This window comes from Callospermophilus lateralis, chromosome 14 (assembly GCF_048772815.1).
Source record: "Callospermophilus lateralis isolate mCalLat2 chromosome 14, mCalLat2.hap1, whole genome shotgun sequence".
NCBI lineage: Eukaryota > Metazoa > Chordata > Mammalia > Rodentia > Sciuridae > Callospermophilus > Callospermophilus lateralis.
Window position 1 is genome coordinate 105,601,093 of NC_135318.1, and position 27,420 is coordinate 105,628,512.

Genomic DNA, 27,420 nt, shown 5'->3' on the forward strand with positions numbered 1-27,420 from the left:
AAGCATTAAAATCTCCCCAGCTTTCCCTCCCTCCCACCAATGGTCTTTTTTCTCTACTGCTCTCCCTCTGTTTTTTCTTGAGATCCCCGTCCCCCTTTTTTTTCCTTTTTCCTCTCTAGCTCCTGCATGTGAGAGAAAACATACGACCCTTGACCTTCTGAGTTTGACTTATTTTGCTTAGCATAATGCTCTCCAGTTCCATTCATTTTCCTACTAATGACAATTTCATTTTTATGGCTGAATAAAAATCCATAGTATAGAGCTGGGGTTGTGGCTCAGTCGTAAAAGCGCTTGCCTGGCACGTGTGGGGCACTGAGTTCAATTCTCAGCACTGCATATAATAAATAAGTGAATAAAGTAAAGGTCCATCAACAACTAAAAATATATATATTTTAAAAATCCATAGTGTATATATATGTATCCACTCATCTATTGGTGGACACCTAGGCTGGTTCCCTAAATTTGGCTATGTAGTGGCACCCCCTTTCTCCACAGAAAAGTTTTAACTGGGCTTCTCCAGAAATCTCCACCATGGCTGATTTTACGACTGTCAGCAAAAGAGTCTCTATAAAAGAGTTCAATGTAGATAAACTTCCAATTTTTGTGTTGCCTGTTTTACTTGGCCCCTGGCCAGGAAGAAATCGGCACTCCAGGTGCTAGACATCCCTTACTCGTTTTTCACAAACATGTATCCAGTACAGTAGTTTGTAGAAATGTGTAAACAAGGCCTCTGGCCTTGAGCTGGGTTTCACAGAGATGTCTACATTTCTAAGGTAAGAGAAATTACCAACTGGGCTCCATGGTGACAGCTGGCAGGGGGAGGGAAAAAAGGGGAGAAAAATCTCTCCCCTTCTCAAGTGCTGTCCTTGAAGGGTTAACTTGCCCAGAACAGTGAAGAAAAAATTGTTTTTTAAAAATATTTTATTTTTTATAGTTGTAGATGGACACAATATCTTTATTTTTATGTGGTGCTGAGGATCAAACTCAGGGCCTCACACATGCTAGGTGAGCACTCTACCGCTGAGCCACAACCCCAGTCCCCTGCAAAACTGCTTTTATGTGAACTTCTACAGACTGAATTTCTGAGCCCTTCCCCTTACATGCTGGGTATAAAATTCTAAACTACCTGAACTCAGGGTTCAGGGAATTGATTGATTACAGCAAAAGCTGTGCCCTCTGAACCTGGCTGCAGCCAAATAAAACTGTTTCCCGTTATCTTTGATGCCTTGCCTCGTCTGTCCCTACAACAGCTATTGTGAATTGTCGAATGATTAATTCTTTAGGATAAATACCGAAGAGTAGCATAGCTGGATCATGTGGTGGTTCCATGTCTAGTCTTTTGAGGAACCTCCATACTGATTTCCATTGTGGTTGTACTAATTTACAATCCCACCAACAGTTTAAAAGTGTTCCTTTTTCTCCATATCCTCTCCGGCATTTATTGTTTGTATTCTTGTTGACTGCCATTCTGTTGTGAGATGAAATCTTAGTACAGTTTTGATTTGCATTTTCCTGATTGCTAATGATGTTTGAACATTTTTCACATATTTGTGGGTCTTTTGGGAAGTGTCTGTTTAATTCACTTGCCCATTTATTAATAAGGTTATTTGGGTTTTTGGTATAAAGTTTTCTGAGTTCTTTATATATTCTAGATAGTAATCCTCTATCAGAAGAGTAGCTAACAAAGATTTTCTCCCATTCTGTAGGTTCTCTCTTCACATGGTTTCCTTTGCTGCACAGAAGCATAGCAAAGTATTTTCCCTTTTCGATCAAGATCTTTTTCCAAATGCATAACTGATTGACTATCCTATAGTTTAGGTTTTGTTTTGTTTTGAGACAAGGGTCTTGCTATAGTGCCCAGTGAACTCCTGGGCTCACGTGATTTTGCCACCTCAGCCTTCTGAGTAGCTTGACAATTTAAGAATCTCTGATTTTCAAACCTTAAGGCTAGAAAGTCAAACTAATATGACTTCAAATTTTGTCTCCAGTACCTATAAACTTTTTTTTTCCTTAGTATTTCTATCAAACAAATTTTTTTCTCCTCATATAAAAATGAAAATCACTGGGCTGGGGCTGGGGCTCAGTGGCACAGTGCTTGCCTTGCACGTGGGAGGCACTGGGTTCCATCCTCAGCACCACATAAAAATAAATAAGTGAAATAAAGGTATTGTGTCCAACTACAACTAAAAATTAAATATTTTTTAAAAATAAAGAAATAAAGGTATTATGTCCTACAACTAAAAATATTTTTTAAAAATGAAAATAACATTTAAAACTTAACCCCCCAAATACATCTTCACACTTTTTATTTCATCTCTCTTTTCTACTTACTGTGGCTTTCCCCACTCCCTTCCCCCATTGCTTTTCTGTGGTTTTTGGCTTGGTATTTCTTCTTTCTAAACCCACATTTTGAAACAATTTTATAACTTTGAATTAGATAACATTTTTTCTAAAAATCATACCATCATGTCTTTTTCACAATTTTTTACCAAAAACACTTTTTTTTTGCCATATATATGGCAATTATATATATATATATATATATATATAATTACATATATTAATATATATAATTACATATATTAATTAGAATTTTTAATTTTCAGTAACCTTCACAGTGAAAACCTCGGAAGTAATGTCTGTCACATACCAACATTTTATAAATATATATTTTATTATTGCTTTCAAAACATATACTTTTTCACAGAAAAAATTTCACTATAGAACAGGACATAGTTACTAATAGCTCCAAATATATTTTGTCATCGTTGAGTTATATATGGTTTTCCCCTTCTTATTCTTGTGTCTGATAAGCATCAAGCTATTTTCATTGTGTACTGTTCTTAGATTGATTTGATTTATAGGTTTATGACCTTAAGATATTTCAGAGACAAACATAAACTTTTCTTACCAGCACATCCAAGTAAACAAATGTATACTGACAAGTCTAAAGACGTTTTACCAATGACTTAGAAATCAGCTTATTTATTAAAGATCTGCCCAATTCACAAAACTTGAAAAATCATTGTTTATTTTTCTGATAAAATTGCTGATTTATAAAACCACTTTTTTCACTTAAGTTGAACTTTTCCAAAGTACCAAGAGAACAGTTGTTGAGGATGAGAGCTCTGTAAAAAAAAAAAAAATATATATATATATATATATATATATATATATATATATATATATATAGATAGATAGATACAAAAGTCCAAATCACCAAAGGAATACTTACTTTAATTGTAATTCAGAACCAATTTCAGCTGTCCATGACTTAACTTTGGACATAAAAGAGACATCCCCAGGAAAGGTATACAGGATGTAGTTCTCCTCAAGATAAATCTAAGAAAGAAAAGATCCTCCTTATGACCAAGCAACGAAGGTTGTAACAAAATAAATGACAAAACATACAAAGACCACCTATGGATTGAGACCTCTGATACTGTGTGCCCCGAAACCAACTTTTCCTCCTCTTAAAACCAACCAAACAAAAACTTTAAAGACGCTAGCTGGGCATGGTGGGGCACCCCTGTTATCCCAGTGGCTCGGGAGGTTGAGGCAGGAGGCTCTCAGGTTCAAAGCCAACATTAGAAACTTAGTGAGGCTATAAGCAACCTATTGAGACCCTGTCTCAAAAAAAAAAAAAAAAAAAAAGCTAGATTAACAGAAGGAAAGTATGTATTCACATGTTTTATGTAGCATGGAGGCCCACGTAAGACCCCAATGAAGCAGTGTTAGCTACCAATATAGACATACAAAAGACACGTAAACAAAGATAATTTAGCATTAATTTAAAAATTTTGGTTACATGGCAGTAAAATTGAATAAGTGGCTTATAAAAGCAGTGTTGGGGGCTGGGGTTGTGGCTCAGTGGCAGAGCACTTGTCTAGCATGTGTGAGGTGCTGGGTTCGATTCTCAGTACCTCATATAAATAAATTAAAAAAGGCCTGTTAACAACTAAAAAAAACCCCATATATATGTGTGTGCATATATACACACATATGTGTGTGTGTGTGTGTGGGGGGGTGTGTGTGTGTGTATACACACAGTGTTGGATCCAAATTATGTTTTTGACAAAAAAGTTAAAAGTTACCTGCTCAGATGGGCAAACCAATATTTGTGGAGAAGACTTTTCAGATTTTGTCTGTCTTTGATAGGAAATCTTATTGAGACTGTGGACCAAATCTTGGGTAAAGCAGTTTTATAGCAGTTTTAAAATAAACAAACAAAAAAAGCCTTTTTTTCCCTTTATTTTTAGTCTAAAATTAATAGCTTTAGTTAACTCCTTGAATGCTTACGTTTTAGCCAGGACTGACTGGATTGACTAGAAAATCACGAGAAAACCAAAATCCCATCAGGCTTTGGACTCAGTAATAGCCTGGACCTGTTTTTGTTTCAATTTGTAAGACAAGGACAGTTGTAGCAGTGCGTTTTAACAAATGACTCACATTTTGTGATTATCTATTACTTAATTTTAAGGCTTCAAGCTGATATATTTTTGCAGTGCTGGGAATCAAACCTGAGGTGAGGCAAGCACCTACCACTGAGCCACATCCCCAGTCCTCAAAATCATTTTTAAAACTAGTTTTAAGTAGACATTTTATAAAACATAAGTACTGTTGGGGTTTTTATAGAGCCCCCCTCCCCCTGACCAGCGGGAGAAGTGGGGAAAGCACGCCTCCAGCCTGCCCTCCCCCCCCTCCCCCCCCCAGGACAATCAGAGGTGCCAGGGAGACCAGTGGAAGCAGGATCTCATTATTGAGGAAGTACACACAGCTCATATACTGAACAGGAGCCAATCAGGATAAAGGTCAGAGGGGTGGAGCGAGTCCACGTGTACACCCATAGGTTAAAGGTCAGAGGGGTGGAGCGAGTCCACGTGTACACCCATCCCTTAGTCTGTAAGGGAAGGCACGAGCTGTCCATGAGGGTGGAAGAGTCCCTATCCTGGAGGTGGTCCGCCTTTTCCGTCACCACCCACAACACTGCCTCCTGGCGAGCCAGGAGCCATCCCAGCCACATGTGTGGGCCCCAAGACCCGGAAGCGGGCAGCAAGTCATGACCTACAAAGTACTATTGAAAAAAATCATTTAAAATTTTCAAGACATTTACAGTCACCAAATTTACTTGCACTTAACAATTGTGTTTGAATTGGTTTTTAAACAAAACTAGCCATTAAAAAAAAAAATCAGGAAATGGCATTCTAAGATACTCCCTTTGACATTCTTTTCAGCTAAAAGCAATTAAGAAGCAATAAGTTTTCCTCTCCCTTTGCTCTAAAGGACACACATTTTTCTTCACTAGTGACTTTTACCAGCTCAAATATGGCACCAGAGGAAACCATAAATAAACTTCACCTCATCATTTTGTTCTGTTTCTTGTTTCTGTTTTTATTTGTCACTATGAATTTCTACAAGAATTTTTAAATTGCTAGATGCCAGAAAGGCACACATTCTGGAGGTTGATTTAGTTCATTCCGCAGTCTTTTCAACTTGGCTTGTTTCTTAATTAAGAGCGTAACTTATTAATGAATAGGGGGGGAAATCATATTTTAAAGGTCTGTATTCAGCATATGGATAACGTCAAAAAAGAAGCTAGCCTGCTTTACCTGAGGGCTTACATATAATTATTTATCGGTTCTTTTTTTTTGGAGTGGGCAAAGAAATGAAAAGGAAAAAAAATCAATAGATTCAAAGGAAGCAGGAAGGACAGACAGTTTACACACTCTATGTTTAAAATATATCCCATTCAGGTTGTCCAATATGATATCCACAACTTCTAATAGTTGTAAGAAAAATTTAAGATTGAGAAGTTTGAATGGAGTGATGCTGGCCATTTTTAGGGCAAGTCAAAAAGTATTGCCTTTACTATCTCCTGAAAGAAATTGTAGAACATTGATAGAATTTCTTCTATTTTTTAAAGCCTTGGGATTGAACCCAGGGGCCCTTTACCACAGAGCTACTTCTCCATCTTTTTAATTTTTGAGACAGGGTCTAAATTGCTGAGGCTGACCTCAAAATTGTAATCCTCCTGCCTCAGCCTCCTAAATCACTGGGATTACAGACATGTATCTCCATACCTGGTTAGACCTTCTTCCTTAAATGTTCAATAGAATCTGCCAGTGAACTAACTGCTTATGCTTCTGTTTATGGGGGTAAGTGGCTTCAGTGTTCACTGCAGTCTTTGGGATAAAGCTAATTTAATAAAGTCAGTTTTCCTTCATCTCTAAATTGGTTGATTTCTTGAAAAGAGTATGTAAGTGGTATAATTTCTGAACACTTGCATGTTTGAAAATGTCTTTCCATTTTCTTCACCTATGAAAGAAATCTTCACTATGTATAAATTCTTGGTTAAAAATTTTCCTTTCCAGAATTCTCTATTAAATTTCTGCCATTCTGTAAGGTTAGCTTGTTTTTCTTCCCTTATAGATAACTGGCTTTTGATTTTGCTTTTATATTTTATTGATCATGTCTCTAGATACTCAAGAATTCTGAGAGAGCTTCCTGTTTGTTCTCATAACATTAATTTTATTTTTTGAAGTATGAATCAATCAAGTTCTGGTTTGTTCCAATGTGAATTCTGGCTTTGGCATCAGTTGCTATAAACCTCACCATATTCAGCTCAGTGTGCTCCTCACGGCTTTCTATTTTTGCTTCACAAGTGGCACATTTTCTTATATTCTCTGAAGAAGCTAAACAACTCCCTCAAAATTTCTTCTAGATCCTGAAAATGAGATTACACATTCGGTCTAGGGTTTTATGACTCTAAAACAACTTTGTTTTTCTCTTGCTTTTCAGTGTTCTGTCCTAAAACCCAAGTTTCATCACTACCACCTCACCCAGACCTCACCTCTGGCCACTATGATCATTTGGGGTTATACCAAGAGATATTTCTAGCAGTATTTTTTATTTTTTATTGTTCTTTTAAAAATGTCTTACACTATATATACATATTTTAGTAATAATTGAATTATTTTGAAAAAAATAAACTTCCTTCTCTAAAGTATCCTTTAGATACTTAATAAAAAATTTAGGGCTGGGGGTGTAGCTCAGTGGTACAGCATTTGCCTAACATGTGAGAGGCCCTGGGTTAGATCTTTAGTACCACCACCAAAAAAAAAAAAAGAAAGAAGAAATGTACTTTTGCTTCCCAAAGGAGGTATTCTACTAAAGTAAGAAAACAAAATGACAACATGGTTGAACCATTCCCACATAAGCACCAATTTTATTCCAAACAATCACATAATTTTAAGAATCTTCCTAAAATACTTATATAAAAAGTAACTCCAAGTGTCATAAATTCTGCAAATACCATCTTGTATATCAGTACTACCTTAGATAAACTGAAATATTCCAAAAATTCCATATTCATTTAGATTTCATTTAAAAAGTTGAAAAAATTTCTACTTATCTTTCATGATAAATGATGCTACTGGTAACTTTATTGGTAGAATTTTAGTTACTTTAGTGATTTTTACACTTTTACAAATAAGCAACACAATATTTATATAAAAATAAGCCAGTCTAATGGCTTGTATTGGAGACCAAGGAATTGCATTTTGTTAAACCCAAATTGAACAGAGTTGAATTTAGGTTAATACAGAGAAAGGCATGTTCAGGATGTGTTGTCCTTTGGATTTCTTGAAGCATCAGGTGAATTGTAAAAAGTTCAAAGAGCTTCTTATTACTCCTGTAAAAAAAAAAAAAAAAGAGTATATTATTTAATTACACATACTTAGGAAATCTATATAATGACTTTGAGAGACAGCTTTTGTGTAAATTCAAGGAAATGGCATTTTAAAAAAATAGTGGAGAAAATGGCTGACTAAAGGATTAAGATGCTAAGACAGACAAAACAGTTTTTATGAGATAGGCCTGAAGTAAAAAAAAAAAAAGTACCAGAGGAAAAAAGAATATATTTTTTAGTCCTGAAAACTATACTATATTCACTATTACAGAATGAGAAATCTTGTTTCCCCAGAGCTAAAAAGAGAGCAAAAAACTTGATCATCTTAAGCTAGCTTTTAAAGCAGCAGGATGTTGGTTTACCTTTGGATTTAGCTCTAGAATACTTTTCAACCACCCTCTTAATAATAGTGATTACAGTCCTATCATAGTAAGTTAAATTTGCTAATACAGTAAATGAAATTAATTTCATTTTCAATCAGCATTCTATCTTATAATGTATTTCTTATTTCCTTGTCTAGGTATATTTGCTTCTTGAGAGAAATTTTCAAATAATCTTATCTATCATCCAGTTAATACAAAAGGATTTACCTTGTGGTCTTAAAGATTTATTTTAAGCCTTGTTTGAACATCAGCTATTCCCAATACATTTGTTCAGGCTCTGTTCTACTTCTTTAAATGTGAATTGAAGCTAAGTTATAAAACATGTTGAGTAAAACATTTGGGGCCCAAAATGTCTGGAACTTTGGGACGACCTTTTTTTTTTTTCAGGGTGGTGGGCAGTTACTGGGGACTGAACCCAAATAAATGCTGTATCTCTGAGCTACATCCCTATCCCTTTTTATTTTTGTTTTGAGATAAGTTATCACTATGTTGCCAGTGCTACCCTCTAATTTGTAATCCTCCTTCCTCAATCTCCTAAATTGCTGGGATTACAGTATGTGCCCCTGCATTCAGGGTGAGCTAGTTTTTAAAAATCCCATATATTAAGAAATTAAGAAAGAATTAAATATAGGTAATGTCAATGCAGCTTCATTTCACCATAGGCCTTATTGAAAATGTATTGATTACAAATAAAGAGAATCATGGTACAGTCTGTGAAAAAAGGGAGACAGAAAATTGGTAAATTCCTCTGATATTAGACCAAAACTAATAATCTGGTGAGTTGAGAACAAGGTTCTAATGTGACAGTTAATAATTTATTACAGTGTAATGGGCATGGTATCAAATATAACTATATATCTATAGGTATTTTAAAGATTATATTATATTTACTATTAAGTATACTGAGGTCTGGATTAAAATATCCAAGTTCTCTACCATGAATATCATAAATGAGGGGATGAGACCTAGAGAAAAGGTGAGCCAACATCCCAATAGTAGTGTGATTAACAGATGAGATGGGTGTTTAGATAAGTGCCTCAAAGTAAACAGTAGACTATACCAGATTCAAGAAAAATAGTTTAAAATCTATGTCCTTTATTTATAATTTAAAAACTGGTCATAGCAATGTTCAAGTTAGAGGAAAGAAGAAAGAACAAAGACAAAGCTCTGATTTTCACAATAAAATCCAAATCATCAGTAGCAGGAAGCCCTAATAGTTTCCTAATATAAATCCAGTTTACTAAAATCATTTAAAATCTTTTGCTGGCTTCATTCTCATTCCTGCATTAATAATAAATTATAAAATACATTTTATGATCTTTTTATTTTTACCTGTGGTATTATAGAATACCAGTGTGCAATTATTTATTCTGATATTACCATTTGGTTGCTAAAAACTGCTTTTAGTTTCATATATTGTGTGTGGTACTTAAAGTTTGCTTAGCTGAACAAAACTCAGAAACAACTAGATGTTCTAAGATTAATACTCTAATTTTCTAGTTTATCATTAAATACACGCTCTTAGATACACATTAATATTCATGAATCTTTATTTTCAATACCTGTGGATCAGAAATTTTGATATAATAATCAAAGTTGAAATGCTATAGTATCCAGAAATGTCTAATGATCATGATGAGATATCTTTCAATAAAAATATTAAAGAAATTCTTACTTGATTTTAGAAAGTTTCTGTAGAATAATACTGAGCTTTTCTAGGATTTGAAGATCAAGCTTAGGGGTTCGAAGCAACACAGAACAAGTACGAAAAAATAAAGTATTGCTACAGGCTTCCAGGAAAGGCTGCAAGGATTCTGAAAAACAAATCACCAGTGCTTTACTGTTAGGAAGTAGCTAAAAAGGCAATTAAAAAAAAAAAAAAAACAGAGCCACGCAACTTGCTCATAAATATTAGCTTGGATTTTCATTCTTTTATACTTAAGCTATGGGACAAAATTATCATTTGAAAAATTAAAACACCCATTGGCCCTTTGCTGAATGTCACAAAAGAAAGAGAAAATTATTTCCCTAACGTCAAAGATCTACATTAGGCAAAGCTCAGCAGAAATCCCACATTTAGTTTAGATAACTGGTGACAGGAAGTTTTGTGGAAGTGGCAAATAAATTTAAGAACCTGAGTATTAATGAGAATATATATAATCACTGGATAGGAAAGAACTTTTTAAGTATAAAAGCAAAAGAGGGCAAGATTCATAGAAGAAAGGACTGAAAAACAGGTCAAAATAAAATTTTAAATGTATTAAAAAAAACAGTTGAATTGAAAAAATTAAAAGTCAAAGTCCGAGAAAACAAAAAATGCAAAACAAAAGGGAAATGCTGAGCTTAGAAGGGAGAGGGGATCCCTTTATAATACAATTGCCACAAGACTGATACCATAACTGTGAAAGACCTCTTAAATCAGTTAGAAATGCTGTACCTAGTACTTTTAGTAAGGAGCAAAGGGCACAAACAAATAATTTATAATAAACAATAGAAAAATATTCAATCTCAGGAAAAAAAGTAGGAATTAGGCAAATCTGTTATCTCGTGTGTATATTCTTTGATTCAGAACCCTCATCTCTAAGAATGTCTGATAGAGATGTATGCAAAGGTTTATATATATAAACTACAGCCTTGTTAGAGCTGGGCGTAGTGGTACACGCCTGTAACCCCATTGACTAGGAGGCTGAATTAGGAGGACAGAGTTCAAAGCCAGCCTCAGCAATGGAGAGGCACTTACAACTCAGTGAGACCTATCTCTAAATAAAAATGCAAAAATAGGTCTGAGGATGTGGCTTAGTGGTTCAACACCCCTGAGTTCAATCCCTAGTACCAAAAATAAATAAACAAGTAAAATAAATAAAATAAAAGCCCTATTATTTGAGTTTATTAAAGAATAATGTATAAAATTGATTTTTAAGTAAAGTTGGTGTCACTAGTTGTTAGGGAAACTAAAAAAAAATTATACAAAAATGTTAACTTGGAGATCCAACATGGCGGCGGGCGGGGAGGCAGCGCTTTCAGTACCTCCTCAATAACAGGGTCAGAGAGACGCATTGATAAGCTTAGATTCTACCTACTGAGAAACTCTTAGCAAAATTCCACTGAAGAGAGACCGGCTGGGAATTAGTAGGATTTTTGGAGGTGACAGTTTGCCCCAGAAGAGTGAATCTCCGCCACGTGGCACAGAGGTCCAGACCCGCCAGGCACTGCCTGCGACTCGGCGACCTTCGGCCGCCCACCCGGCCCACCCGCTCAGCAGCTGTGGCCCGCACGACTCCGCGACAGGAGTGGCGCAGGGACTCTAGGAAGAGGTCTCTAGCCAAGCCTTCATGAAATAGCGAATCGGGAACTGAAACCAACCAGAGACAGACCAGTCCTACCCCTCCCTTCGGATACTCCGGCAAGGAGCCTGGGGCCCGCCATAGCAGAGAGGTGACATCACCAGAGTTCGGCCGACGGAATTCCTTCCCAGCGGAATCCACTTTAGCAGGTGTGTGACTCCCACCCCCTCCAGATACAAGCAGCCGGGAAACCTCGGGAATCTCTCCAGGGGCGTGTCTGTAGGGAAGCAGAGGGGATTCCCGATCCCCAACTCCCCTTACGACCAGCAGTGACACCCAAGGTCTTAGCCGCCAGTTTCTGGGGGCGCGCCCACCAAAGGGGTCCGGAAAAATTAAACTGTTGGTTCCCAGATCACCGCTCCACAGCACTGGGGCTTAGATGAATGACAGAGAGAGTGCTCAGACGTTCGGGAAATAGGACACGCAGTGGGGCTGCAAGTGTAACCAGATCCTCGGGGAACCGCCTCCAGTGAACAGGACCTGGCTGGCTGGCTGGCAGGAGGAAGGGGGGAGGGGCCGGAGAAGTGAAACGGCGCTGGACTAACAGGATGGAGAGACTCCCAAAGATGGCTGCGAAGGGAGGGCAGCACCCCCGTGTACTGCGTCACTGAGCAGGAAAAAGACAAGGTAGAATGGCTAAAAGCTAGCTTGTTAGGAATTTCCAGCAAAATTGGGGTGCTCCGAAACCTAGAGGAAGGATTTCCATCGCATAAGGACCAGCTACTGGAGCTCAAACGCGAGAGATTTGTCCGCACGGAGGGTCACGCTGCGTATGCAGCAAATCGCCCCGCGGCCAGAGTCTGCGGCGCTCGCTGGGAAACGACGATAAGATAACAATGCAAAGATACAGCGCTACGGATGCTGCAGGCTCCCGCCAGCTGTGCAAATGCTGTACTCAGAGCTGAATTCTGGGCTTGAGATGGGGAAGGAAGCCATCCAATTCGGTTCTCCACATCGGTCAGACCACAGAGGAAGCCAGCGGCCACCATCTTGGAGAGCTGACGTCATCATCTCTGTTTTTGACTGATCGCAGCTCTTTCAGCTATAGATCAGCGGGGAAAACTTAAGGGCCCCTCCCAGCTCTCCTGTGAACGCAATAGCCAGACCGAGGGCGGCGCGGGAGCCGGCGGGAGCCGCGGCTGTGGCACGAGAGCCGCGGCTGTGGCGCTAGAGCCAGCGGGAGCCGGCGGCAGCCGCAGCAGTGGCACGGGAGCCAGCCGGAGCCTGCGGGAGCTGCGGCGCTGGCGCGGGAGCCGGCGGGAGCCGCGCGGCGCAGGACTCCCAGCTATCGCTCCCACCAGTGCTGACAACTGAGGTCTCTTGCACCAGATACGGGGGCGTGGCTACCAGAAGGTAAGCAAATTTGCTGGGGGTTCTCAGCCCCAAGCTCTACAAACTTAGGGCCTGAGGGAGGCAAACAAGGAGAGTGTGCCCAGGCACTAATGAAACAGCTGCTCCACGCGTGTGCAAGGTAGGCGGAACTGTAACCACCGACAAAACAGGCCCAGTGGACCGCCAGACACATCGCTCCAGTTGGGGGAGGGGCAGAGCCGCCAGGCGCCTGCAAGGTAGGCAGACCCACTACCCACCAGCAGAACAGGCACAGCAATCCACAGAGCGGCAGAGCCACCCCCCGAGCCTACAAGGTAGGCAGACCTGCGACCCACTGGCAGGTCAGGCCCAAAAACCTGCAGAGGGCACAGCTGCCCCACGTGCCTGCTAGGTAGGCTGAACTGTGACCACCAACAGAACAGGCCCAGCGGCCGGACAGACACATCGCCCCGCCCCGGTTGGGGGAGGGGCAGAGCCACCGGGCGCCTGCAAGTTAGGCAGACCTGCGACTCACCAGCAGATCAGGCCCAGAAACCGCGGAGCGGCAGAGCCACCCCCGGGCCTGCAAGGTAGGCGCACTTGCCACCCACCGACAGGTCAGGCCCAGAAACTCTTGGAGGGACACAGCTGCTCCACGTGTGTGCAAGGTAGGCGGAACCGTGACCACCGACAAAACAGGCCCAGTGGACCGCCAGACACATCGCTCCGGTTGGGGGAGGGGCAGAGCCGCCGGGCGCCTGCAAGGTAGGCGGACCCGCGACCCACCAGCAGAACAGGCATAGCAATCCACAGAGCGGCAGAGCCACCCCCCCGAGCCTACAAGGTAGGCAGACCTGCGACCCACCGGCAGGTCAGGCCCAAAAACCTGCGGAGGGGCACAGCTGCCCCACGTGCCTGCTAGGTAGGCTGAACCGTGACCACCGACAGAACAGGCCCAGCAGCCGGCCAGACACATCGCCCCGCCCCAGTTGGGGGAGGGGCAGAGCCGCCGGGCACCTGCAAGTTAGGCAGACCTGCGACTCACCAGCAGATCAGGCCCAGTGACCCGCGGAACGGCAGAGCCACCCCCGCGCCTGCAAGGTAGGTGCACTTGCCACCCACCGGCAGGTCAGGCCCAGCAACTCTCGGAGGGACACAGCTGCTCCACGCGCGTGCAAGGTAGGCGGAACCGTGACCACCGACAAAACAGGCCCAGTGGCCCGCCAGATACATCGCCCCGGTTGGGGGAGGGGCAGAGCCGCCACCAGCGACTTTTAGGTAGACAGACCTGCAACCGACAGACAGAACAGGCCTAGCGGCCAGCGGAGGGGCAAAGCCGCTGCTCACGCCTGCAAGGTAGGCGGACCTGTGACCACCGAAAGAACAGGCCCATCGAAAGTACAGGCACAGCGGCCTCCCGGCGTGGTAGGCACATTGCCTCAATTGGAGGAGGGGCAGAACCACCGCCAAAGCCTGCGAGGGAGACTTTGCAGCTATACAAGAGCAATATAAATATATAGGGGGAAAAATCAATAACACAACAGTTTCACCAAGCAGAAAGAAAAGCGATCAGTATGAAAAGACAAGGAAAGAAAGGACCACAAGCAATGTAGGTCAACTCAACTTTAGAAGAGGTAATATCTGCAGCAGATGGAATGTCAGATAAAGAATTCAGGATATACATGCTTCAGATGATCTGGAGTCTCAAGGAAGACATTAGACAGCAAAATCAGACAATGAAAGACCACTTCGACCACTTCGACATTGAATTACATAAACAAACCCAAGAAGCAAAAGATCAATTATACAGGGAGATAGAGGTTATAAAAAACAAACAAACAGAAATCCTGGAAATGCAGGAAACAATAAACCAACTTAAAAACTCAATTGAGAATACTACCAGCAGAGTAGAACACTTAGAAGATAGAACATCAGACAATGAAGACAAAGTATTTCAACTGGAGAAGAACATAGACAGCTCAGCAAAGCTGTTAAGAAACCATGAGCAGAACATTCAAGAAACATGGGATAACATAAAGAGACCAAACTTAAGAGTCATTGGGATACAGGAAGGTATTGAGGTCCAAACCAAAGGAATGAGCAATCTATTCAACGAAATAATACGAGAAAACTTCCCAGACTTGAAGAATGAGACAGAATCCCAAATCCTAGAAGCCTACAGGACGCCAAATGTGCAAAATCATAAGAGATCCACACCTAGACACATTATAATGAAGATGCCCAACATACACAATAAGGAGAGAATCTTAAAAGCTACAAGAGAAAGGAAGCAGATTACATTTAGGGGTAAACAAATCAGGATAACAGCTGATCTTTCAACACAGACTGTCAAAGCTAGAAGATCCTGGAATAACATATTTCAAACACTGAAAGAAAATGGGTTCCAACCAAGAATTGTGTATTCTGCGAAATTAAGCTTCAGAATGGAAGATGAAATTAAAACCTTCCATGATAAACAAAAGTTAAAAGAATTTGCAGCTAGAAAACCATCTCTTCTAAACATCCTCGGCAAAATATTACAGGAAGAGGAAATGGAAAATATCAATGAAAACCAACAGCGGGAGGTAGTACAGTAAAGGGGGAGGGAATAATCAAAGAGGAAAACAAACCATGTTTAGTAACATAAGTAAACAAATATGGCTGGAAGAACAACCCATATCTCAATAATAACCCTAAATGTTAATGGCTTAAACTCACCAATTAAGAGACACAGGCTAGTAGAATGGATCAAAAAACAAGACCCAACAATATGCTGCCTTCAGGAGACGCATTTGATAGGAAAAGACATACATAGACTGAAGGTGAAAGGTTGGGAAAAATCATATCACTCATATGGACTTCGGAAGCAAGCAGGAGTGTCCATACTCATATCAAATAAAATAGATTTCAAGCCAAAGTTAATCAAAAGGGATAAAGAGGGACACTACATACTGCTCAAGGGAACCATACACCAACAAGACATAACAATCATAAATATATATGCCCAAACAATGGTGCGGCTATGTTCATCAAACAAACTCTTCTCAAGTTCAAGAGTCTAAAAGACCACCATACAATAATCATGGGAGACTTCAACACACCTCTCTCACCACTGGACAGATCTTCCAAACAGAAGTTGAATAAGGAAACTATAGAGCTCAATAACACAATTAATAACCTAGACTTAATTGACGTATATAGAATATACCACCCAACATCAAGCAGTTACACTTTTTTCTCAGCAGCACATGGATCCTTCTCAAAAATAGATCATATATTATGTCACAGGGCAACTCTTAGACAATATAAAGGAGTAGAGATAATACCATGCATCTTATCTGATCATAATGGAATGAAATTGAAAATTAACGATAAAAGAAGTAAGGAAAAATCATGCATCACTTGGAGAATGAACAATAGGTTACTGAATGATCAATGGGTTATAGAAGACATCAAGGAGGAAATTAAAAAATTCTTAGAGATAAATGAAAACACAGACACAACATATCGGAATCTATGGGACACACTGAAAGCAGTTCTAAGAGGAAAATTTATTGCTTGGAGTTCATTCCTTAAAAAAAGAAAAAACCAACAAATAAATGATCTAATACTTCAACTCAAAATCCTAGAAAAAGAAGAGCAAAACAACAGCAAAAGAAGTAGAAGACAAGAAATAATTAAAATCAGAGCTGAAATTAATGAAATCGAAACGAAAGAAACAATTGAAAAAATTGACAAAACTAAAAGTTGGTTCTTTGAAAAAATAAATAAAATCGACAGACCCTTAGCCACGCTAACGAAGAGAAGAAGAGAGAGAACTCAAATTACCAGCATACAGGATGAAAAAGGCAATATCACAACAGACACTTCAGAAATACAGAAGATTATCAGAAACTATTTTGAATCCTTATACTCCAATAAAATAGAAGATAGTGAAGGCATCGATAAATTTCTTAAGTCATATGATTTGCCCAGATTGAGTCAGGAGGATATTGACAACCTAAACAGACCAATATCAATTGAGGAAATAGAAGATACCATCAAAAAACTACCAACTAAGAAAAGACCAGGACCGGATGGGTATACAGCAGAGTTTTACAAAACCTTTAAAGAGGAACTAATACCAATACTTTTCAAGCTATTTCAGGAAATAGAAAAAGAGGGAGAACTTCCAAATTCATTCTATGAGGCCAACATCACCCTGATTCCTAAACCAGACAAAGACACTTCAAAGAAAGAAAACTACAGACCAATATCTCTAATGAACCTAGATGCAAAAATCCTCAATAAACTGCTGGCGAACCGGATACAAAAACATATCAAAAAAATTGTGCACCATGATCAGGTAGGATTCATCCCTGGGATGTAAGGTTGGTTCAATATACGGAAATCAATAAATGTTATTCACCACATCAATAGGCTTAAAAATAAGAACCATATGATCATCTCGATAGATGCGGAAAAAGCATTCGATAAAGTACAGCATCCCTTTATGTTCAAAATTCTAGAAAAACTAGGGATAACAGGAACATACCTCAATATTGTAAAAGCAATCTATGCTAAGCCTCAGGCTAGCATCATTCTGAATGGAGAAAAACTGAAGGCATTCCCTCTAAAATCTGAAACAAGACAGGGATGCCCTCTCTCACCACTTCTGTTCAACATAGTTCTCGAATCACTGGACAGAGCAATTAGACAGATGAAAGAAATTAAAGGCATAAAAACAGGAAAAGAAGAACTCAAATTATCACTATTTGCAGATGACATGATTCTATACCTAGCAGACCCAAAAGGGTCTACAAAGAAACTATTAGAGCTAATAAATGAATTCAGCAAAGTGGCAGGCTATAAAATCAACACGCATAAATCAAAGGCATTCCTGTGTATCAGCGACAAATCCTCTGAAATGGAAATGAGGACAACCACCCCATTCACAATATCCTCAAAGAAAATAAAATACTTGGGAATCAACCTAACAAAAGAGGTGAAAGACTTATACAATGAAAACTACAGAACCCTAAAGAGAGAAATAGAAGAAGATCTTAGAAGATGGAAAAATATACCCTGTTCATGGATAGGTAGAAGTAACATCATCAAAATGGCGATATTACCAAAAGTTCTCTATAGGTTTAATGCAATGCCAATCAAAATCCCAACGGCATTTCTTGTAGAAATAGAGAAAGCAATCATGAAATTCATATGGAAAAATAAAAGACCCAAAATAGCAAAAACAATTCTAAGCAGGAAGTGTGAATCAGACGGTATAGCTATACCAGACTTCAAACTATACTACAGAGCAATAGTAACAAAAACAGCATGGTACTGGTACCAAAACAGGCGGGTGGACCAATGGTACAGAATAGAGGACACAGAAACCAATCCACAAAACTACAACTATCTTATATTCGATAAAGAAGCTAAAAGCATGCAATGGAAGAAGGATAGCATCTTCAACAAATGGTGTTGGGAAAACTGGAAATCCATATGCAACAAAATGAAACTGAATCCCTTTCTCTCGCCATGCACAAAAGTTAACTCAAAGTGGATCAAGGAACTTGATATCAAATCAGAGACATGGCATCTGATAGAAGAAAAAGTTGGCTATGATCTACATACTGTGGGGTCGGGCTCCAAATTCCTCAATAGGACACCCATAGCACAACAGTTAATAACTAGAATCAACAAATGGGACTTACTCAAACTAAAAAGTTTTTTCTCAGCAAAAGAAACAATAAGAGAGGTAAATAGGGAGCCTACGTCCTGGGAACAAATCTTTACTCCTCACACTTCAGACAGAGCCCTAATATCCAGAATATACAAAGAACTAAAAAAATTAGACAATGAGATAACGAATAACCCAATCAACAAATGGGCCAAGGACCTGAACAGAAATTTCTCAGAGGAGGACATACAATCAATCAACAAGTATATGAAAAAATGCTCACCATCTCTAGCAGTCAGAGAAATGCAAATCAAAACCACCCTAAGATACCATCTCACTCCAGTAAGATTGGCAGCCATTAGGAAGTCAAACAGCAACAAGTGCTGGCGAGGATGTGGGGAAAAGGGTACTCTTGTACATTGCTGGTGGGACTGCAAATTGGTGCGGCCAATTTGGAAAGCAGTATGGAGATTTCTTGGAAAGCTCGGAATGGAACCACCATTTGTTCCAGCTATTCCACTACTCGGTCTATTCCCTAAAGACCTAAAAAGAGCACACTATAGGGACACTGCTACATCCATGTTCATAGCAGCACAATTCACAATAGCAAGACTGTGGAACCAACCTAGATGCCCTTCAATAGACGAATGGATAAAAAAAATGTGGCATTTATACACAATGGAGTATTACTCTGCATTAAGAAATGACAAAATCATAGAATTTGGAGGGAAATGGATGGCATTAGAGCAGATTATGCTAACTGAAGCTAGCTAATCCCTTAAAAACAAATGCCAAATGTCTTCTTTGATATAAGGAGAGTAACTAAGAACAGAGTAGGGACGAAGAGCATGAGAAGAAGATTAACATTAAACAGGGATGAGAGGTGGGAGGGAAAGGGAGAGAGAAGGGAAATTGCATGGAAATGGAAGGAGACCCTCAGGGGAATACAAAATTACATACAAGAGGAAGTGAGGGGAAAGGGAAAAAATATAAGGGGGAGAAATGAATTACAGTAAAGGGGGTAGACAGAGAAGAGGGGAGGGGGGAGGCGGGATAGTAGAGGATAGGAAGGGCAGCAGAATACAACAGACACCAGAATGGCAATATGTAAATCAATGGATGTGCAACTGATGTGATTCTGCAATCTGTACACGGGGTAAAAATGGGAGTTCATATCCCACTTGAATCAAAGTGTGAAATATGATATATCAAGAACTATGTAATGTTTTGAACAACCTACAATAAAAATTAATTTTAAAAAAATTTAAAAAAAATAAAAAAATTAAAAAAAAAAAAAAGAGAGACTCCCAGGAGCCGCCTTACAGGGATTGCTGTCGGCACATAGAGGGCAGAATCTCGGCTCGGAGGGCATAGCTCCGCGTACTAGAAGAGAAGAAAATGGATCTCTAATACTTCAATTTTTTTTCTCTCTCTTTTTTCTTTTCTCCCCCTTTCCTTCTTTCTTTCTTTCCCATTTCAAGTTTTATTGATCTTTCCATTCTCCTCTAATCTATCTCTCTCTCTCTGCTTCTTTCCTTTTAAGAGCACCTTCCTTCCCCTACCCCCCAACTTTCATTCCTAGCATTACATCTTCCATTAAGTGTAATTGTCTAAATGCAAATAGGTGAATGTTTAGAGGCTGTCTATAGGGCTCCTAAATACCTAGCTACTACCAAACACCCTGATCCAATCACCTGTTAATATCCCCCTTCAGTAGAGCAATCTTCCAAAGTAGCCAAGACATACTAACCCTCATACCATCATAGCACCTAACCTAAAGTCCTAAGACCAAACAACAGATCACTATACACATACAGAATCCAGAAGCCTTTTATGAATTGAGTGAATCAGCCTTAAAGTACAATAAAGCCCAACATTTCTAGGCATAGTCTCCCACCACAAAGGAGAGACCACAGAGATATACAAAACCAAAACAAATTTATAGGAGAAAACAGAAACACAGCAGTTAAACAGAGCTGGAAAGTAACGTGAACAACATGAAAAAACAAGGGAAAAAAGGATTACAAACAATGCAGGACAAGCTAAATCTATAGGAGAACCTAGAGGCATCAGAAAAATGGACAGAGAAAGAACTCAAGGCATACCTGACTCAGATGGAATGGAATCTTAGAGAAGTCATGAGACAGCAAGTCGAAACAATGAAAGAATACTTTGAAAACAAATTGCAAAGGAAATTCAAATTGCAAAGAAGGAACTCTACCAGGAGATAGAGATCCTAAAAAAAAATCAAACAGTAATCCTAGAAATGCAGGAAACCATAAACCAAATTAAAAACTCAAACGAGAATATTACAAATAGACTAGATCAAGTAGAAGTCAGAACATCAGATAATAAAGACAAAGTTTATCAACTTGAAAAGAATATAGTCAACACAGAAAGGATGCTTACATCTCACAATCAATCTATCCAAGAGATATGGGATTCATAAAAAAAAAACAAACTTGAGAGTCATTGGAATAGAAGAAGGCATAGAGGTTCAAACCAAAGGAATGAACAATCTATTGAATGAAATAATCCTAGAAAACTTCCCAGATATGAAAGATGGAATGGATTGCCAAATCCTGGAAGCCTACAGGACCCCAAACATTCAAAACCGTAATAGACCAACTCCAAGACACATAATTATGAAGATATCCAACATACAGAACAAGGAGAGAATATTAAAAGCTACGAGAGAAAGGAGGGAGATTACATTCAGGGGTAAATCAATTAGTTTAACGGCTGATTTTTCATCACAGACTTTGAAAGCGAGAAGATCCTGGAACAACGTATTTCAAACACTGAAAAATAATGGATTCCAACCAAGAATACTGTATCCAGCAAAATTAAGCTTCAGATTTGACAATGAAATTAAAATATTTCATGATAAACAAAAGTTGAAAGAATTCGCAGCCAGAAAACCAGCACTGCAAAGCATTTTGAGCAAAATACTACAAGAAGAGGAATTGAAAAACAGAACCCAAAACTAACAGTGGGAAGTATCTCAGTAAAGGGGGAGAAAAATAACCAAAGAGGAAAAACTAGCCAAACTAAAATAAATAAATAAACATGACTGGAAGTACAAACCATATTTCAATAGTAACCTTAAATGTTAATGGCTTAAATTCACCAATCAAGAGACATAGGCTAGTAACCTGGATTAAAAAAACAGATCCAACAATATGCTGCCTTCAGGAGACTCATATGATAGGAAAAGACATACACAGGCTGAAGGTGAAAGGTTGGGAAAAATCATACCACTCACATGGCCCTCGGAAGCAAGCAGGAGTGGCCATATTCATATCAAATAAAATCAACTTCAAACCTAAGTTAATAAAAAGGGATAAAGAAGGACACTATATACTGTTAAAAGGAACCATTCACCAATAAGACACAACAATTATCAATTTCTATGCACCAAACAATGGTGCTGCAACGTTCATCAAACAAACTCTCCTCAAGTTCAAGAGTCAAATAGACCACAACACAATAATTATGGGGGACTTCAACACACCACTCTCGCCATTAGACAGATCCTCTAGACAAAAGCTGAATAAAGAAACTATAGAACTCAATAACGCAATCAATAACCTAGACTTAACCGACATATATAGAATATATCAACCATCATCAAGTGGATACACGTTCTTCTCAGTAGCACATGGATCTTACTCAAAGATAGACCATATAATATGCCATAGGGCAACCCTTAGTAAATATAAAGGGGTGGAGATAATACCATGCATCTTATCTGATCATAATGGAATGAAACTGGAAATCAATGATAAAAGAAGGAAGAAAAAATCCTGCATTACCTGGAAAATAAACAATATGTTATTGAATGATCAATGGGTTACAGAAGACATAAAGGAGGAAATAAAAAAATTCTTAGAGATAAACGACAATATAGACACAACATACCGGAATCTATGGGACACAATGAAAGCAGTTTTAAGAGGGAAATTCATTTCCTGGAGTTCATTCCTCAAAAAAAGAAAAGAACAACAAATAAATGAACTCATACTACATCTCAAAACCCTAGAAAAGGAAGAGCAAAACAACAGCAAATTTAGTAGAAGACAAGAAATAATTAAAATCAGAGCGGAAATCAACAAAATTGAAACAAAAAAAAAAAACCATTGAAAAACTAAAAGTTGGTTCTTTGAAAAAATAAATAAGATTGACAGACCCTCAGCCATGCTAACGAAGAGAAGAAGAGAGAGAACTCAAATTACTAACATATGGGATGAAAAAGGCAATATCACAACAGACACTACAGAAATACAGAAGATAATTAGAAAGTATTTTGAAACCCTATATTCCAATAAAATAGAAGATAGTGAAGATATCGATAAATTTCTTAAGTCATATGATTTGCCCAGACTGAATTGGGAGGATACACACAATTTAAACAGACCAATAACAAAGGAAGAAATAGAAGAAGCCATCAAAAGACTACCAACCAAGAAAAGCCCTGGACCGGATGGGTATACAGCGGAGTTTTACAAAACCTTCAAAGAAGAATTAATACCAATACTTTTCAAGCTATTTCAAGAAATAGAAAAAGAAGGAGCTCTTCCAAATTCATTCTATGAGGCCAACATTACCCTGATCCCGAAACCAGACAAAGACACTTCAAAGAAAGAAAACTACAGACCAATATCTCTAATGAACTTAGATGCAAAAATTCTCAATAAAATCCTGGCGAATCGAATACAAAAGCATATCAAAAAAATTGTGCACCATGATTAAGTAGGATTCATCCCTGGGATGCAAGGCTGGTTCAATATACGGAAACCAATAAACGTTATTCACCACATCAATAGGCTTAAAGATAAGAACCATATGATCATCTCGATAGATGCAGAAAAAGCATTCGACAAAGTACAGCATCCCTTTATGTTCAAAACACAAAAAAAACTAGGGATAACAGGAACTTACCTCAACATTGTAAAAGCTATCTATGCTAAGCCTCAGGCTAGCATCATTCTAAATGGAGAAAAACTGAAGGCATTCCCTCTAAAATCTGGAACAAGACAGGGATGCCCTCTCTCACCACTTCTATTCAATTTAGTTCTTGAAATACTAGCCAGAGCAATTAGACAGACAAAAGAAATTAAAGGCATAAAAATAGGAAAAGAAGAACTTACATTATCACTATTTGCGGCTGACATGATTCTATACCTAGAAGATCCAAAAGGGTCTACAAAGAAACTACTAGAACTAATAAATGAATTCAGCAAAGTGGCAAGATATAAATCAACACGCATAAATCAAAGGCATTCCTGTATATCAGCAAAAATCTTCTGAAATGGAAATAAGGAAAACCACTCCATTCACAATATTCTCAAAAAAAAAAAAAATACTTGGGAATCAACTTAACAAAAGAGGTGGAAGATTTATACAATGAAAACTACAGAACCCTAAAGAGAGAAATAGAAGAAGATCTTAGAAGATGGGAAAATATACCCTGTTCATGGATAGGCAGAACTAACATCATCAAAATGGCGATATTACCCAAAGTTCTCTACAGGTTTAATGCAATGCCAATCAAAATCCCAAAGGCATTTCTTGTAGAAATAGATAAAGCAATCATAAAATTCATATGGAAAAACAAAAGACCCAGAATAGCAAAAGCAACTCTAAGCAGGAAGTGTGAATCTGGAGGTGTAGCGATACCAGATTTCAAACTGTACTACAAAGCAATAGTAACAAAAACAGCATGGTACTGGTACCAAAACAGGCGGGTGGACCAATAGTACAGAATAGAGGACACAGAGACCAATCCACAAAATTATAACTTTCTTATATTTGATAAAGGGGCCAAAAGCATACAATGGAGGAAGGATAGCATCTTCAACAAATGGTGCTGGGAAAACTGGAATTCCACATGCAACAAAATGAAGTTGAACCCCTTTCTCTCGCCATGCACAAAAGTTAACTCAAAATGGATCAAAGAGCTTGATATCAAATCAGAGACTCTGCGCCTGATAGAAGAAAAAGTTGGCTCCGATCTACATATTGTGGGGTCGGGCTCCAAATTCCTTAATAGGACGTCCATAGCCCAAGAGTTAATAGTAACAAGAATAAACAAATGGGACTTACTTAAACTAAAAAGTTTTTTCTCAGCAAGAGAAACACTAAGAGAGGTAAATAGGGAGCCTATATCCTGGGAACAAATCTTTACTCCTCACACTTCAGATAGAGCCCTAATATCCAGAGTATACAAAGAACTCAAAAAATTAAACAATAAGATAACAAATAACCCAATCAACAAATGGGCCAAGGACATGAACAGACAATTCTCAGAGGAGGACATACAATCAATCAACAAGTACATGAAAAAATGTTCACCATCTCTAGCAGTCAGAGAAATGCAAATCAAAACCACCCTAAGATACCATCTCACTCCAGTAAGATTGGCATCCATTAGGAAGTCAAACAACAATAAGTGCTGGCGAGGATGTGGGGAAAAGGATACACTTATACATTGCTGGTGGGACTGCAAATTGGTGCGGCCAATTTGGAAAGCAGTATGGACATTCCTGGGAAAGCTGGGAATGGAACCACCATTTGACCCAGCTATTGCCCTTCTCGGACTATTCCCTGAGGACCTTAAAAGAGCGTACTATAGGGATACTGCCACATCAATGATCATAGCAGCACAATTCACAATAGCTAGACTGTGGAACCAATCTAGATGCCCTTCAATAGATGAATGGATAAAAAAAAGTGGCATTTATACACAATGGAGTATTATGCAGCACTAAAAAATGACAAAATCATGGAATTTGCAGGGAAATGGATGGCATTAGAGCAGATTATGCTAAGTGAAGCTAGCCAATCCTTAAAAAACAAATGTCAAATGTCTCCTTTGATATAAGGAGAGCAACTAAGAACAGAGCAGGGAGGAAGAGCATGAGGAAAAGATTAAACAGAGACGAGTGGTGGGAGGGAAAGGGAGAGAGAAGGGAAACTGTATGGAAATGGAAGGAGACCCTCAATGTTACACAAAATTACATATAAGAGGTTGTGAGGGGAAAGGGGGGGGGAAAACAAGGGAGAGAATTGAACAACAGCAGATGAGGTAGAGAGGGAAGATGGGAGGGGAGGGGAGGGGGGATAGTAGGGGATAGGAAAGGCAGCAGAATACAACAGTCACTAATATGGCATTATGTAAAAATGTGAATGTGTAACCGATGTGATTCTGCAATTTGTATTTGGGGTAAAAATGGGAGTTCATAACCCACTTGAATCAAATGTATGAAAGATGATATGTCAAGAGCTTTGTAATGTTTTGAACACCATTAAAAAAAATGTTAACTTGTGGCCTTTCAAATAGCTTGTCTTTTATAAAAAGTCTCTATAAAATTCAGAGGCTCCCCAAATGAAGACAGGCCTTATTCCAAATACAGATAAAGTTATTTGGCATTAAAAATATAAAAACACAGCTTTGCATTCATTTGCTTTTTTAATCCATAAGCACAGTTGAAAAGCTCACACATCAGTGCCTTGACAGTACACTATTAAAATGAACCATGAGAGCAACAAAATTCAGATTAACAAATAAAATCCTAGGAATGTCCTGCTAACAGAAAATGAAAGGTGGTATATCCTAGCAGTGGAGCATTAAGAGACAATGATTATGGCCCTTTGCACATAAACACGCAGTACAAGTATAGTAACAAAGCTCATTACCTTCATCACAGTTGTCTAACCAAAGTATGGTCTAAATATAGTTCACTGAGTCACATGCATTGTATGTTCTGTGTGAGAGTATCTCAATCTCAGATACATAGATTCTTCTTAAGACTGAAAATTTAGGTTCATAGATAAGTATACAATCTACAAAGAGAATTACAAACATTGATTGAAATCTGGAGCTACTCATCTTCTTTCAGATCCCGAGACATGATTCATGTGAACTGTACACAAGAAAGTTTACAGTTTTTCATATGGCTAAAAGAACTGAAATCAAGAAGTGAAGAAAAACTATACATTATGATACGAAACCAAAATCAAGAGCTGGTGTGGGCTGCTTAGACATCCCACAGCTCCGGTAGTGACAGCAACTCCCTCTGGGCTTGAGCTGTGCCAGCACCTCTCTTCAGGAGACTGTTGCAATCGTCCAGCTAAAAAATGGTGATAAAAATGTGGACATGTTGGAAGAGATGCAACAGGATTCGGCGGAGTGTGCTGCTACTCAGGCGTTGGAGAAATATAACACAGAAAAGGATATTGAGGCCCATGTCAGGAAGGAGTTTGACAAGAAGTACCACCCCACTTGGAACTGCATTGTGGGAAGAACTTTCAATAGTTATGTGACACATGAAACCAAACACTTCACCTACTTCTACCTGGGCCAAGTGGCCATTCTTCTGTTTAAATCTGCTTAAAAAAGCATGGACTGTGCTACACACCCAGTGATCCATCCAAAAATAAGGACTGCAGCCTAAATTACAAATACCAGAGACTGAAATCTTTAGCCTTGCTAAGGGAACAACTTGATCTTTGTTTTGTATAGGGCATTCTATGTATTAGTTTGTTGTGGTTATGAAACAATTAGCAAAACAGCTTACATCTGTATTTATTTTTTATTCTATATTTTTGTGCCCCATGTTTTTTTCTCAATTTATTCCGTTAAAAAATAAATCTGTTGGAGATATATTAAAAAAAATGAAATAAAGGAAAGAAAAAGAAAAAACAACAAAATCAATAAGTAAGAAAGACCACTGAGGGTTCTTAACATACCTACAACCCACAATTTCAATGTTTCAACAATATCAATGTTTTCAATCTACATAAAAAGTACACGGAGTTATGTTCATTTGTATACTAGAATAGCATGAAAATATATTTTATTTTATATGTAAATCAGGTCTTGGTATAAACAAAATACTCATTTAAAGGTTGTTTCGAAAAACACCAAATAAATCCTAAGCATTGTCATATAAAAGTGAACTTCTTATATGACCTCCGCAATGGAAAAAAGCCATGATCATCCAAATATCTGAATATATCAGCAATTTTAAA

The 27,420-nt window shown here is 38.6% G+C and overlaps 1 protein-coding gene across 5 annotated transcripts in view; it reads right to left on the bottom strand.

Annotated features, from left to right (window-relative positions):
• Positions 1 to 7,197: 7,197 nt before the first annotated feature.
• Ccdc138 (coiled-coil domain containing 138) overlaps positions 7,198 to 27,420 on the bottom strand; it is a 76,960-nt gene continuing 56,737 nt past the window's right edge. For 3 of the 5 annotated variants that reach the window (XM_076832925.2, XM_076832924.2, XM_076832923.2), the window contains 2 exons: positions 9,746 to 9,884; positions 7,198 to 7,690 (listed from right to left, as the gene is read on the bottom strand). In XM_076832925.2, coding sequence (XP_076689040.1) covers positions 7,525 to 7,690; positions 9,746 to 9,884 — 305 coding nt within the window. In that variant the 3' untranslated portion in view covers positions 7,198 to 7,524. The remainder of the gene's footprint in view (positions 7,691 to 9,745; positions 9,885 to 27,420) is intronic. The other 2 variants (XM_076832927.1, XM_076832926.2) reach the window with 2 other exon arrangements.